Source organism: Amblyraja radiata, chromosome 5, assembly GCF_010909765.2.
Source record: "Amblyraja radiata isolate CabotCenter1 chromosome 5, sAmbRad1.1.pri, whole genome shotgun sequence".
NCBI lineage: Eukaryota > Metazoa > Chordata > Chondrichthyes > Rajiformes > Rajidae > Amblyraja > Amblyraja radiata.
In genome coordinates, this window is record NC_045960.1 from 111,219,350 (window position 1) to 111,235,056 (window position 15,707).

Here is a 15,707-nt window from a genome sequence, read left to right on the forward strand (position 1 = left end):
CGTTAGTTGTCGTAGGTTGCCGAAGGTGCTGTGGTAGGTTGTCGCCAAGTTCGTTAAAACTAGTCCCTGGCAGTCGCCTAAAGAGCCGCCAAAAGGGGCTGTCCCACTACGGCGACCTAATTGGCGAGTTTAGAAGAGTTTAGGAGAGTTTGAAAAAAAATGTCATGTAGAAGACCTCCTTCGACTATGTAGAAGACCTCCTTCCATCTCCTACGACTATGTTGAAGACTAGTTTTGACTAGCTTCGACTACCCTCGATTACCTACGACTAAGATGCCGACCTACTACGACCTACTTCGACTAAACCTACGAGTAAAAAAGCATCGATTTCTTTCCATGGCGACCATTTTTTACTCGCGGGCATTTTTCAGCATGTTGAAAAATACGGCACGACCTAGCTGAGGCCTCGAGTATGCGAGGACCACTCTCGAGCGTGTAGGACCTCGTGTCGACTATGCTGGGAGTATGAGTCGAGGGCAAACTCGCCAGAACTGGCGGATTAGGCAGTGGTAGACAAAAATGCTGGAGAAACTCAGCGGGTGCAGCAGCATCCATGGAGCGGAGGAAATAGGCAACGTTTCGGGCTGAAACCCTTCTTTAGTCTGATGTAGGGTGGGAGGGTGGAGAGAAGAAAGGAGAAAGGAAGAGGAGGAGCCAGAGGGCTGAGGGATAGCTGAGAAGGGGAGGAGACAGCAAGGGCTACCGGAAATTGGAGAATTCAATGTTTATGCCGCTAGGGTGCAGACTGCCCAAGCGGAATATGAGGTGCTGCTCCTCCAATTTCCGGTGGTGCTCACTCTGGCCACGGAGGAGGCCCAGGATAGAAAGACCCGCTGAGTTTCTCCAGCACTTCTGTCTACCTTCGATTTTCCAGCATCTGCAGTTCCTTCTTAAACGATTAGGCAGTGAGACAGGCCCATTTAGACATCCATTGAACCAACAATGTCGAGCTGTTTACCAGCAGAGATAGTCGGTAAGGAATATAAAACGCAGCCTATTGTAGGCTATGAGATGGACTGAAATCATCAGTCAATATTCATTGTGCAGTTAAATTTCAATTGCTGTCAATCGACACACATTATAATTCTTATGAAATTATTCTCTTGCTTTCTCATAGACGAATCCCAGACCTCCATTACCTGAAGAAGGTATAAACTACAAAAAAATTACCTTAGGGTCTACTTTACATCCTTCCATGTTGTATAGTTATCAAATTCACAGATTTAAGACGTTAGTGAATGATTGAGATTTTAACCCCCGAGCTTCGACCCGTACGTTTCAAGGCCCAATGTGGTCTACAACCTTGTTAAGTGTTCGATTAGATTCTGCTCTTCCTTTAGCTTGTCCCCACCGTCGGGCGTGAAGTCTGGCTTCTCCAGCCTCACCGTGACCGAGGCAGAGTTGGTCGCGCCGCGCTTCAAGGCCTCTTTCTCCTGCTTCAGTTTCCTCTGGAGTTCCTCCGCCTCCTCGAAGGTCTGGGTCAGGGGCCGGCCCAGCGTCTCCGGCAGCAACAGGGTCAGGAGGCCGGTCAAGAAAGCCATGATGCCCACGATCAGCTGTGAGTGGAGGGACACAGTGTACACATCAGCGTTAGACTCTAGCCCCCTGTCACGCTTCCTTCAGTTGGCATCTTTATCGAGTTTTTTTAAATATTTTTTTTTTTTTAATTTATTAGAAGCAAGTGTACAAAAATATAACCAGCGGCATGTGACATAATACAGCTTCAATTTTAATTTTTAGCTCTAGTTGAGAGAAAACAAAGGAGATAAACAAGAGAGAGAAAAAGTGGAATGTGCAAGGATAGAACCCCTAGACTACCAAAGTGGTGTAGGCAAAGAGGGAGTAGGTAAAAGAAACAAGGAAGGAATAGAAAATATAAAGAGAAAGAAAGAAAGAAAAAAGTGATGATATACCTGCCTCGCATCCCTCCCCACCCATCGCCCAACCCGTAATTAGATTTCACTCCAAAGTTGTGTTGTACCAGACTATCCTTGTAATAAATCAATGAATGGTGTCCATGTCTTCGGAAAATGCTCTGGTTTTTCTGCCAAGACAAGTCTAATATTTTCAAGATGTAGCATCTCAGACATGTTTGTAATCCACCTTTTAAGAGTAGGGACAGATGTATGGTTCTAATCATAAAGTGATACCGCGTGGTCAATAGACAATAGACAATAGGTGCAGGAGTAGGCCATTCCTGTATGGTATAAATGTAAATTGTCCCATTTAGAACGGAGACGAGGAAACATTTTTTCTCACAGAGAGTGGTGAGTCTGTGGAATTCTCTGCCTCAGATGACGGTGGAGGCAGGTTCTCTGGATGCTTTCAAGAGAGAGCTAGATAGAGCTCTTAATAATAGCGTAGTCAGAGGATATGGGGAGAAGGCAGGAACGGGGTACTGATTGGGGATGATCAGCCATGATCACATTGAATGGCGGTGCTGGCTCGAAGGGCCGAATGGCCTACTCCTGCACTTATTGTCTATTATCTATTGTTCCTGGTGCGTGCAGGATAGTGTTGGTGTGTGGGGATGGCTGGTCGGCGCGGACTCGGTGGGCCGAAGGGCCTGTTTCTGCGCTGTATCTCAAAACTGAAACTGAAACTAAGTACCCAGGTAGTAGTAGTAGTAGTAGTAGGCCCCTCTCGGTAATGACTGACCATGGGTGATGCATCCTGGTGGGATGGATGCAAGCCTGGGCGATCGATGTCATATGGAGGACAGGCTGTTGCCCATGCAGCACGTCCCCCCCTTTCCACGTCGCTGATCGATCCAAAGGAACAGCAGGGCCGTTACAGTTTGGCACCAGCGCCGTCGCAGGAGCTGCCAGAGCGAGGTTGTAGACAACGACAAACTGCCTTAGGGGCTCCGACTCCGGATTTTCTTGAGGTTTACTCCTGGAGCCTTTTCCATGACTGGATATGGCCACAAGGCAGTGGAGGTTTTAAATCGGAGTTTTCCCTCTCCTAGATGGACCGCCTTCCCAGGTTGACGTGCCCCATCTGCCCGAGACTCGTGGGAGCGGGAGTGTCTACCTTCCCGTGCAGGTCTACAGCACCTGCCCACTGCCTGCCCAGGTACACATGAGATTAGAGTACCAAACAGCCATTGAAAATAAGGTTCGTTTACCTGTGGTAGAAAAATCCACACAGACGAAAGGAGAACGCAGAATGGAGCCACTGTACTTCCAACGCGGGCCATCATGCTCCCACTGCCAACAGCCAACGAACTGCGGAGAAACATTTTGACCATCATGGCTCACATCCACAATTAATAACTGGAACAACATTCAGTAAAAGCATAGAAACATAGACAATAGGTGCAGGAGTAGGCCATTCGGCCCTTCGAGCCTGCACCGCCATTCAATGTGATCATGGCTGATCATCCTCAATCAGTACCCCGTTCCTGCCTTCTCACCATATCGCTTGATTCCGTTAGCCCTAAGAGCTAAATCTAACCCTTTCTTGAAAACATCCAGTGAATCGACCTCCACTGCCTTCTGTGGCAGAGAATTCCACAGGTTCACAACTCTCTGGGTTAAAAAGGTTTTTCCTCATCTCAGTCCTAAGGGGTTGGACAGGCTAGATGCAGGAAGATTGTTCCCGATGTTGGGGAAGTCCAGAACAAGGGGCCACAGTTTAAGGATAAGGGGGAAGTCTTTTAGGACCGAGTTGAGAAAATCATTTTTCACACAGAGTGGTGAATCTGTGGAATTCTCTGCCACAGAAGGTAGTTGAGGCCAGTTCATTGGCTATATTTAAGAGGGAGTTAGATGTGGCCCTTGTGGCCAAAGGGATCAGGAGGTATGGAGAGAAGGCAGGTACAGGATACTGAGTTGGGTGATCAGCCATGATCGTATTGAATGGCGGTGCAGGCTCGAAGGGCCGAATGGCCTATTCCTGCACCTATTTTCTATGTTTCTATGTTTCTAAATGGCCTACCACTTATTCTTAAACTGTGACCCCTGGTTCTGGACTCCCCCAACATCGGGAACCTTTTTCCTGCATCTAGCCTGGCCAATCCCTTAATAATCTTATATGTTTCATCCTTCCAAATTCCAGTGAATACAAGCCCAGTCGATCCATTCTTTCATCATATGACAGTCCTGCCATCCAAAAATAATTAGCCTGGTGAACCTACGCTGCAAAAAGTGTTTCCTCGTCTCCGTTCTAAATGGCTTACCCCTTATTCTTAAACTGTGGTTCTGGACTCCCCCCCAACATCAGGAACATGTTTCCTGCCTCTAGTGTGTCCAAACCCTTAACAATCTCATATGTTTCAATGAGATATCCTCTCATCCTTCTAAACTCCAGAGTGTACAAGCCCAGCCGCTCCATTCTCTCAGCCGCTCTGATTCTCTAAACTAAACTAAGTTATCACTCATGTTTCCACGTCACGCATGGTGTCGCCTACCGTATTATCGTTGGATAGAGTTCAGCGGTGTAGAGGTATATTAGTCCAAACGCAACTGCGATTGCAAACTTCCCAATCATACTGACTGTGATGGTCAGCACCTCTATGTCCTGGGATTAACGAAAATAGCATTTATTCCAACCTCACACATTGGCAGCTTCCCCACCTCACGTACAAAATATCAGAAACTCATACGACTTCATTTACTCAGGCCAGTAACCTAATCAGGCCAGAGATACTGGTCGCTCACATTCAGGACTCATGGCCCTGTCCCACGATGCGAGTTCGTTTCAAGAGCTCTCCCGAGTTTAAAAAAAATCAAACTCGTGGTAAGCACGGAGAATGAATGTAGCGGGTACGTCGGAGCTCGGGGACGTCCCTTAGCGGCTCGTAACGCTAACGGCAGGTACTCGGGAAATGCGGTAAGCTCGGGAAGACTCGTAAAGATTTTTCAACATGTAATGTAATGTCTTTGAACGAACTCGTACAGTGCGACAGGGCTTTAAGAGAGCCATGTCGTGCCCACATCCATTAGACTCATGAATAGTTGATCTACTTATCTAAATGGTGGCCGATTAGGAAAAGGGGCGATGCAACGAGACCTGGGTGTCATGGTACACCAGTCATTGAAAGTAGGCATGCAGGTGCAGCAGGCAATGAAGAAAGCGAATGGTATGTTAGCATTCATAGCAAAAGGATTTGAATATAGGAGCAGGGAGGTTTTACTGCAGTTGTACAGGGTCTTGGTGAGACCACACCTGGAGTATTGCGTACAGTTTTGGTCTCCAAATCTGAGGAAAGACATTCTTGCCATAGAGGGAGTGCAGAGAAGGTTCACCAGACTGATTCCTGGGATGTCAGGACTTTCATATCAAGAAAGACTGGATAGACTTGGCTTGTACTCGCTAGAATTTAGAAGATTGAGGGGGGATCTTATAGAAACTTACAAAATTCTTAAGGGATTGGACAGGCTAGATGCAGGAAGATTGTTCCCAATGTTGGGGAAGTCCAGGACAAGGGGTCACAGCTTAAGGATAGAGGGGAAATCCTTTAGAACCGAGATGAGAAAAACATTTTTCACGCAGAGAGTGGTGAATCTCTGGAACTCTCTGCCACAGAATACAATACAATACAATACAATTCAATTTATTGTAGGTAGTTGAGGCCAGTTCATTGGCTATATTTAAGAGGGAGTTAGATGTGGCCCTTGTGGCTAAGGGGATCAAGGGGTATGGAGAGAAGGCAGGTACAGGATACTGAGTTGGATGATCAGCCATGATCATATTGAATGGCGAATGGTGCAGGCTCGAAGGGCCGTATAGCCTACTCCTGCACCTATTTTCTATGTTTCTATGTTTCTATTTATTAATTTATACATTTTTAACATTCTTTTAATGTTTTTATTGCCTATTCTTCATGTATTGTGCTTTGCAAGTTTTACCTACTGACCACTGTTGTACTGCTGGTATGTGATGTGTGTGGTGTATTGTGTTGTGTTGCTGGGTACATGAACTGTACACACACTGATGTTCTGCACAAAATGCAGTTCCTAACGGATAAATAAAGTTCATTGAATTGAATTGAATTCATTTCTTAAATAGCAGGAATGTAATATATTTACTGATATTGCATTTAGAAGGATGAGGGGATATCTTATAGAAACATATAAAATTATAAAAGGACTGGATAAGCTAGATTGAAGAAAAATGTTCCCAATGTTGGGTGAGTCCAGAACCAGGGGCCTCAGTCTTAGAATAAAGGGGAGGTCATTTAAGACTGAGGTGAGAAAAAACTTTTTCACCCAGAGAGTTGTGAATTTATGGAATTCCCTGCCACGGAGGGCAGTGGAGGCCAAGTCACTGGATGGATTTCAGAGAGAGTGAGATAGAGCTCTAGGGGCTAGTGGAGTCAAGGGATATGGGGAGAAGGCAGGCACGGGTTATTGATAGGGGACGATCAGCCATGATCACAATGAATGGCGGTGCTGGCTCGAAGGGCCGAATGGCCTCCTCCTGCACCTATTTTCTATGTTTCTATGTTTCTATGTTTGCATTCATGAGGCTTGTTTACAAAGTGTGCAGTTAATGTGAAAGCCCTGTCCCACGGTACGAGTTCATTCCAAGAGCTCTCCTCCTGAGCTTGCCCTGATTCGAACTCGGAGATTTACGGTAATGGCCACTCGTCGGTACTCGGGGCTCTCGTGGACATTTTTCAACAAGTTGAAAAATCTTCACGAGTCTCCCCGTGCTTACCTGCTGTTAGCGAGTCTTCCCGAGTACCTGCCATTAGCGTTACGAGCCGCTAAGAGACGTCCCCGAGCTCCGACGTACCCGCTACGTTCATTCTCCGTGCTTACCACGAGTTTGATTTTTTTAAACACGGGAGAGCTCTTGGAATGAACTCGTACCGTGGGACAGGGCCATGAAGGAATATCTGGCTACATCATAAGGAACTATAGAACGCAGGGCATTGCAGTCCTCTAGATAGAGTGGATTTAGTTTAGTTTAGTTTAGTTCAGCTTAAATATACAGTGCAGAAACTTCGGCCCACCGATTTTAGTACAGTTCAGTTGAGTTTAGTTTATAGTCACGTGTACCGAGGTACAGTGAAAAGCTTTTGTTGCGTGCTATCCAGTCAGCGGAATGCAATACATGATTACAATCGAGCCGTCCACAGTGTACAGATACATGATAAGGGTATAATGTTTAGTGCAAGATAAAGTCAGTAAAGTACGATCAAAGTTAGTCCGAGGGTCTCCAATGAGGTAGATAGTCGTTCAGGACCGCTCTCTGGTTGTGGTGGGATGATTCAGTTGCCTGATAGCAGCTGGGAAGAAACTATCCCTGAATCTGGAGGTGTGCGTTTTCACACTTCTGTACCTCTTTGCTGATGGGAGAGGAGAGAAGAGGGAGTGGCCAGGGGGTGCGACTGGTCCTTGATGATGCTGCTGGCCTTGCCGAGGCAGCGTGAGGTGTAGATGGAGTCAATGGAAGGGAGGTTGGTTTGTGCGATGGTCTGGGCTGTGTCCACAATTCGCTGCAATTTCTTGCGGTGTTGGATGGAGCTGTTCCCAAACCGAGCCGTGATGCATCCCCATAAAATGCTTTCTACGACCTCATCTCATTTAAAAAATGTCAGAAACTCATCGGACTATTAAATGTAACTTAATTTCTTAAATAACTGGAATTGAATAGATTTGCTGATTCATCAGGGCTTATTTCCAAAGTGCATCGTTGTTGGTTTGAAATCAATGTAAAAGAATATCTGGCTGCATCTTAAGGAAATACAGAAGCTGCAGGGCGTAGGAAGTCATCTCGAGTGGATATCTAGATAGAGTGGACGTCAAATCCGACCTTCCTGTCCTGGGCCTCCTCTGTGTACAGAGTGAGTCCCACCGCAAATTGGAGGAGCAGCACCTCATATTACGCTTGGGTAGTTTACACCCCAGCGGTATGAACATTGACTTGTCCAGTTTCAGGTAGTCCTTGCTTTCTCCTTCCTTCCCCTCCCCTTCCCAGCTCTCCCACAGCCCACTGTCTCCGCCTCTTACTTTCTTCTTCCCGCCCTCCCCCCCCTCCCCCCCACATCAGCCTGAAGAAAGGTCTTGACCCGGAACGTTACCTATTCCTTCGATCCGTAGATGCTGCCTCACCCGCTGAGTTTCTCCAGCATTTTGTGTCTACCTTCGATTTGTCCAGCATCTGCAGTTCTTTCTTAAATATGATCTTTGTAATATTTAGTTAAGTCTAGTTTATTGTCACGAGTGCCGAGGTACAGTGAAAAGCTTTTGTTGCGTGCTAACCAGTCAGCGGAAAGACAATACATGATTACAATCCAGCCATTCACAGTGTACAGATACATGGTAAAGGGAATAACGTTTTGGATTTGGATGAGGATGAAGGATCGGAATGTCACCTGTGGGATGATCATGCTGAGGATACAGGCGATGCCAGTCAGGAAGAGGGATGGAGCCAGTGTGTTCCTTCTTCCCAGTCTCTCCATCACAATGCAAGCGATGATGTACGATGGGATCTCCACAGCGCCTGGCAATGAGACAACGTTTCAAAATGGTGGTTAATACACGGAAACGCATAGCCCACCCACCCACCAAGTCATCCCACCACCGTGAGAGAGCCGCCACATAGCAGCAGCACCCACGTCGCAGGGCTGGACACTGGACGTATCCCGAGCTAATTCTGCTACCACCGTCATCTACTGCGACAAGTGATAATAGACAATAGACAATAAGTGCAGGAGTAAGCCATTCGGCCCTTCGAGCCAGCACCGCCATTCAATACAATACAATACAATACAATTTATTTGTTGTCATTTGAACCTCTTGAGGTTCAAACAAAATTTGGTTTCTGCAGTCATACACACAAGAAAAAGAACCAAGACACAACACAATTTACACAAACATCCATCACAGTGAATCTCCTCCTCGCTGTGATGGAAGACAAAGTCTTATCTCTCCCCTGCTCTCCTCATTCTCCTCCCGATGTCAGAGTCAAAGCCCCCGGCGGGCGATGGTAAGTGTCCCACGGCCGTTAAAGCCGCGCCGGGTGATGCAAGGCCACGCTCCGGGTCTTGGTGTTGGAGCCCCCGGCGTGCGCTAGCAAGTCCCGCGGCCATTTAAAGCCGCGCCGGGCGATGTAAGGCTCCAGGTACTTTTCAACCCCGCAACTCGGGCGGGAGAAGTCGCCGTTGCAGAAGCCCCGAAAAGGGGTCTCCCACCAGGGACCCGCGGGCTCCCGGTGTTACTGTCCACCAGACCTGCGGCTGGAACCTCTGATCTTCCGGGGTCGGGTCACAGCGGCTCGCCACCACCGCTCCTCCCGCTCCGAACTCGGCCAGCTCCATGATGGTAAGTAGGTCCGCAGGCTCCTTCCGGTTGGAGGCCGCTCCACGGTGCTTGGCCCCAACGACAACGGAGACCCGACAGAGAAAGTATCTGGATTTCCAGAAGTATCTGGACTTCCAGAAGGCTTTCGACAAGGTCCCACATAAGAGATTAGTATACAAACTTAAAGCACACGGCATTGGGGGTTCAGTATTGATGTGGATAGAGAACTGGCTGGCAAACAGGAAGCAAAGAGTAGGAGTAAACGGATCCTTTTCACAATGGCAGGCAGTGACTAGTGGGGTACCGCAAGGCTCAATGCTGGGACCCCAGCTATTTACAATATATATTAATGATCTGGATGAGGGAATTGAAGGCAATATCTCCAAGTTTGCGGATGACACTAAGCTGGGAGGCAGTGTTAGCTGTGAGGAGGATGCTAGGAGACTGTAAGGTGACTTGGATAGGCTGGGTGAGTGGGCAAATGTTTGGCAGATGCAGTATAATGTGGATAAATGTGAGGTTATCCACTTTGGTGGCAAAAATAGGAAAGCAGACTATTATCTAAATGGTGGCCGACTAGGAAAAGGGGAGATGCAGCGAGACCTGGGTGTCATGGTACACCAGTCATTGAAAGTGGGCATGCAGGTGCAGCAGGCAGTGAAGAAAGCGAATGGTATGTTAGCTTTCATAGCAAAAGGATTTGAGTATAGGAGCAGGGAGGTTCTACTGCAGTTGTACAGGGTCTTGGTGAGACCACACCTGGAGTATTGCGTACAGTTTTGGTCTCCAAATCTGAGGAAGGACATTATTGCCATAGAGGGAGTGCAGAGAAGGTTCACCAGACTGATTCCTGGGATGTCAGGACTGTCTTATGAAGAAAGACTGGATAGACTTGGTTTATACTCTCTAGAATTTAGGAGATTGAGAGGGGATCTTATAGAAACTTACAAAATTCTTAAGGGGTTGGACAGGCTAGATGCAGGAAGATTGCTCCGGATGTTGGGGAAGTCCAGGACAAGGGGTCACAGCTTAAGGATAAGGGGGAAATCCTTTAAAACCGAGATGAGAAGAACTTTTTTCACACAGAGAGTGGTGAATCTCTGGAAGGTCGAGTTCCCCGTACAGGGAAAAGATTTAAATGTTTCCCCCACCACCCCCCGCCCCCCCCCCCCCCCCGCCCCCCACACACATACTCAGTTAAAAAAATCCCCACTATAACTACATTAAACGAGACAAAAATAAAAAAAAGACAGACAGACTGCAGAGGCCGCTGCGACGTGAGTGGCGCCACCCACCCACCAATGGGATCATGGCTGATCATCCCCAATCAGTACCCCGTTCCTGCCTTCTCCCCATATCCCCTGACTCCGCTATCTTTAAAAGTCTTATCTAGCTCTCTCTTGAAAGTATTCAGAGAACCGGCCTCCACCGCCCTCTGAGGCAGAGAATTCCACAGACTCACAACACTCTGGGTGAAAAAGTGTTTCCTCGTCTCCGTTCTAAATGGCCGACCCTTTATTCTTAATCTGTGGCCCCTGGTTCTGGACTCCCCCAACATCGGGAACATGTTTCCTGCCTCTAGCGTGTCCAAACCCTTAATAATCTTATATGTTTCAATAAGATACCCTCTCATCCTTCTAAACTCCAGAGTGTACGGCTGCCACTGGTTATCGGCGGAAGGTTGCAGGACGGACACTGACAGCGATGTCAACATTTGTAACAAGATGGACATGATAAGAAGAAGATGCCAGAGAGCAATGCTGAACTACTATCTATCTCAGACTATCCTTAATTAAACTTCACTGGCTTTACCATGCACTAAAACGTTATTCCTTTATCCTGTATCTATACACTGTAAACGGCTCGATTGTAATCATGTATTGTTTTTCCGCGGGGTGGTTAGCACGCAACAAAAGCTTTTCACTGTACCTCGGTACACGTGACAATAAACTAAACTCAACTACACAGTTCTCAACTAAACTGAACGAGTTATTAGTGCGGAAACAGGCCCTTCGGCCCACCTAGCTCATGCTGGCCAGCGATCACCTCGTACAATAATTCTGTTCTACACACTTGGGATAATTTACAATCTTACCAAAGCCAATTAACTTAAGGGCCTGTCCCACTTGGGCGTCATTTGCGCGTGATTTACACGTCACGACGCACGCTGCGCTTGGTGCGCATTACGCGCGCATGGTGACGCGTGGTCGCGTGCTGCGCCCCAAGATTTTGGGATGTACAAAATCTTCGCGCGCCATCTGCGTGACGTGCAAATGACACCCAAGTGGGACACGCCCTTTACGAACCTGTAAGTCAAAGAAACATAGAAAATAGGTACAGGAGGAGGCCATTCGGCCCTTCGAGCCAGCACCGCCATTCATTGCGATCATGGCTGATCGTCCCCAATCAATAACCCGTGCCTGCCTTCTCCCCATATCCCTTGACTCCACTAGCCCCTAGAGCTCTATCTAACTCTCTCTTAAATCCATCCAGTGACTTGGCCTCCACTGCCCTCTGTGGCAGGGAATTCCACAAATTCACAACTCTCTGGGAGAAAAAGTTTTTTCTCACCTCAGTGTTAAATGGCCTCCCCTTTATTCTAAGACCGTGGCCCCTGGTTCTGGACTCGCCCAACATTGGGAACATTTTTCCTGCATCTAGCTTGTCCAGTCCTTTTATAATTTTACATGTTTCTATAAGACCTCCCCCTCATCCTTCTAAACTCCAGTGAATACAAGCCTAGTTTGGGAGTGTGGGAGGAAACCGGAGCAGCCGGGGAAAACCCACGCAGGTCACGGGGAGAAGGTACAAACTCCGGACAGACAGCACCCGTAGTCAGGATCGAACCCGTGTCTCTGGCGCTGTGAGGCAGCGACTCTACCCGCTGCGCCACCGTGACGCCCTCATGCTGCCAGTCCAAAGTTACTCAGAACGATAAACTAAGTCTGTTTTTAAAAAGCATGGTTACCTAGTTCCCCACCACCCCCCAACGTTCTCCACCACACACTGATGGGCGAGGAACTGCAGGTGCTGGTTTACACAAAAAGACACAAAGTGATGGAGTAACGGAAGGGGGAGCATCTCTGTGGGAACACTTATCACTTATCCCTGTTCTCCACAGATGCTGACTGACTTGCAGATTTACCCCAGTACCTGGTGGACTATGGAAGCACAGATCATAGAAACATAGAAACATAGACAATAGGTGCAGGAGTAGGCCATTCGCCCTTCGAGCCTGCACCATTCGCCATTCAATATGATCATGGCTGATCATCCAACTCAGTATCCTGTACCTGCCTTCTCTCCATACCCCCTGATCCCTTTAGCCACAAGGGCCACCTCTAACTCCCCTCTTAAATATAGCCAATGAACTGACCTCAACTACCCTCTGTGGCAGAGAGTTCCACAGATTCACCACTCTCTGTGTGAAAAAAGAAAATTCTCATCTCGGTCCTAAAAGATTTCCCCCTTATCCTTAAACTGCGACCCCTTGTTCTAGACTTCCACAACATCGGGAACAATCTTCCTGCATCTAGCCTGTCCAACCCCTTAAGAATTTTGTACGTTTCTATAAGATCCCCCCTCAATCTTCTAAATTCCAGCGAGTACAAGCTGAGTCTATCCAGTCTTTCTTCATATGAAAGTCCTGCCATCCCAGGAATCAGTCTGGTGAACCTTCTCTGTACTCCCTCTATGGCAAGAATGTCTTTCCTCAGATTAGGAGACCAAAACTGATAGATGTATCATAGAACATCACAGGCCCTTCGGCCCACAATGTTTGTGCCTTACATGATGCCAAGTTATACTGAGCTCAGCTGCCTGTATGTGATCCATATCCCTCTATTCCCTGCTTACGTACCTATCTGAAAGCCTCTTAAACACCACTATCATATCTGCCTCCACCACCACCCCTGGCAGCGCGTTCCAGGCACCCACCACCCACTGTGTGAAAAACTTGCCCCGCACATCTCCTTTAAACTTTTCCCCTCTCACCTTACAATGAACATTTAAGTAAGTAAGTTTATTGGCCAAGTATTCACATACAAGGAATTAGCCTTGGTGCTCCGCCCATAAGTAACAACTTGACATACAGTGACAGTTACGAATGACTCAGAAAACACTAAACATTAATAATAATAAAACATTAATGATAAAACACCATTGATCAAGCATGTGAACCAACAAAATACCAGATCAAAGGTAGGCTACAGATTTTTGGCTGTTGAGTAGAGCAACTACTCGTGGATAAAAACTGTTTTTATGTCTGGCTGTGGCAGCTTTGACAGTCCGGAGTCGCCTTCCAGAGGGAAGTGATCCAAAGAGTTTGTGGCCAGGGTGAGAGGGGTCAGAGATGATCTTGCCCGCTCGCTTCCTGGCCCTTGCAGTGTACAGTTCATCAATGGAGGGAAGGTTGCAGCCAATAAACTTCTCTGCTGATCGGACAATTCACTGCAGCCTCCAGGTGTCGTGCTTGGTGGCTGAGCCAAACCAGACCATGATGGAGAAGGTGAGAACAGACTCTACGATGGCCGTGTAGAATTGGACCATCATTACCTGTGGCAGATTGTGCTTCCTCAGCTGCCGTAGGAAGTACATCCTCTGTTGCGCCTTTTTGACTGTGGAGTCGATGGTAGCCCCCCACTTAAGGTCATAGAAACATAGAAACATAGAAAATAGGTGCAGGAGTAGGCCATTCGGCCCTTCGAGCCTGCACCGTCATTCAATGTGATCATGGCTGATCATCCAACTCGGTATCCTGTAGCTGCCTTCTCTCCATACCCCCTGATCCCTTTAGCCACAAGGGCCACATCTAACTCCCTCTTAAATATAGCCAATGAACTGGCCTCAACTACCTTCTGTGGCAGAGAATTCCAGAGATTCACCTCTCTCTGTGTGAAAAATGTTTTCCTCATCTCGGTCCTAAAAGATTTCCCCCTTATCCTTAAACTGTGACCCCTTGTTCTGGACTTCCCCAACATCGGGAATAATCTTCCTGCATCTAGCCTGTCCAACCCCTTAAGAATTTTGTAGGTTTCTATAAGATCCCCCCCTCAATCTTCTAAATTCTAGCGAGTACAAGCCGAGTCTATCCAGTCTTTCTTCATATGAAAGTCCTGACATCCCAGGAGTCAGTCTGGCCCTTGGAGATGATGGCTCCCAGGAACTTAAAAGACTCCAGAGATGTGACTGTGGTGTTGTTGATGGTGAGTGGGGTGGGGGGAGGGGGAGCTCTCCTAAAGTCTACACTCAATTCCACTGTCTTAAGAGCGTTGAGCTCTAGGTTGTTGCTACGGCACCAGGACGCCAGCTGTGACACTTCCTGTCTGTGGGCCGATTCCTCCCCATCCTAGATCAGTCCAATCAGGGTTGTGTCGTCCACAAACTTGAGAAGCTTGACAGAGGTGTCTGTGGAGGTGCAGTCGTTGGTGTAGAGAGAGTAGAGGAGAGGGGAGAGTACGCAGCCTTCCACACTGTGATAAAGGTTCTGACTATTTACCCTATCTATGCCCCTCATAATTGTGCATAGAACACAAAGTGCTGGAGGAACTCAGCAGATCAGGCAGCATCTGTGGAGGACACGGATGGGTGACGTTTCGGATCGGGACCCTTCCTCAGAGTGAAAGACAGCTGGAATGCTTAAATGCAATTGTAAAGACTTCTGAAGAAAACAATTCTCCACACAGTGCGGAACGAGCTGCCAGAGGAAGTAGTTGAGGCAGGGAGTTATCAGGATGCGTTACAGCTTGGTTTGGGAACAGCTCCATCCAAGACCGCAAGAAATTGCGGCGAATTGTGGACGCAGCCCAGAACATCACACAGACCAACCTCCCTTCCATTCACCATCTCGGCAAGGCCAGCAGCATCATCAAGGACGAGTCGCACCCTGGCCACTCCCTCTTCTCCCCTCTCCCATCAGGCAAGAGGTACAGAAGTGTGAAAACTCACACCTCCAGATTCAGGGCAGTTTCTTCCCAGCTGTTATCAGGCAACTGAATCATCCTACCACAACTAGAGAACGATCCTGAACTATTATCTACTCTTTGGTGACCCTTGGACTATCCTTGATCGGACTTTGCTGGCTTTACCTTGCACTAAACGTTATTCCCTTATCATGTACCTGTACACTGTGGACTGCTCGATTGTAATCATGTATTGTCTTTCCGCTGACTGGATAGCACGCAACAAAAGCTTTTCACTGTACCTCGGTACACGTGACAATAAACTAAACTGAACCACTATAACAACATTTAAAACACACTTGGACAAGTACATGGATAGGACAGGTTCAGAGGGATATGGGTCAACCATGGGCAGGTGGGACTAGTGTAGATGAGGCAAGTTACCAAGACATGGGCATTCTTCACGTCTCAAATGGAGCAGATTTCCAGTATTTTCTGAACGACACAATGATTGCATGAATAAAATAAGAGGGTGTGGAACTTGAAGCAATTG

The 15,707-nt window shown here is 47.5% G+C and overlaps 1 protein-coding gene across 1 annotated transcript in view; it reads right to left on the reverse strand.

Annotated features, from left to right (window-relative positions):
* Positions 1-1,000: 1,000 nt before the first annotated feature.
* The window catches only part of slc22a16 (solute carrier family 22 member 16), a 57,960-nt gene continuing 43,253 nt past the window's right edge, over positions 1,001-15,707 (reverse strand). The window contains exons 5-8 of the mRNA XM_033021986.1: positions 8,327-8,454; positions 4,412-4,521; positions 3,128-3,227; positions 1,001-1,556 (exon numbers count right to left, since the gene is read on the reverse strand). Of these exons, the coding sequence (XP_032877877.1) occupies positions 1,296-1,556; positions 3,128-3,227; positions 4,412-4,521; positions 8,327-8,454 (599 nt within the window). The 3' untranslated portion in view covers positions 1,001-1,295. The remainder of the gene's footprint in view (positions 1,557-3,127; positions 3,228-4,411; positions 4,522-8,326; positions 8,455-15,707) is intronic.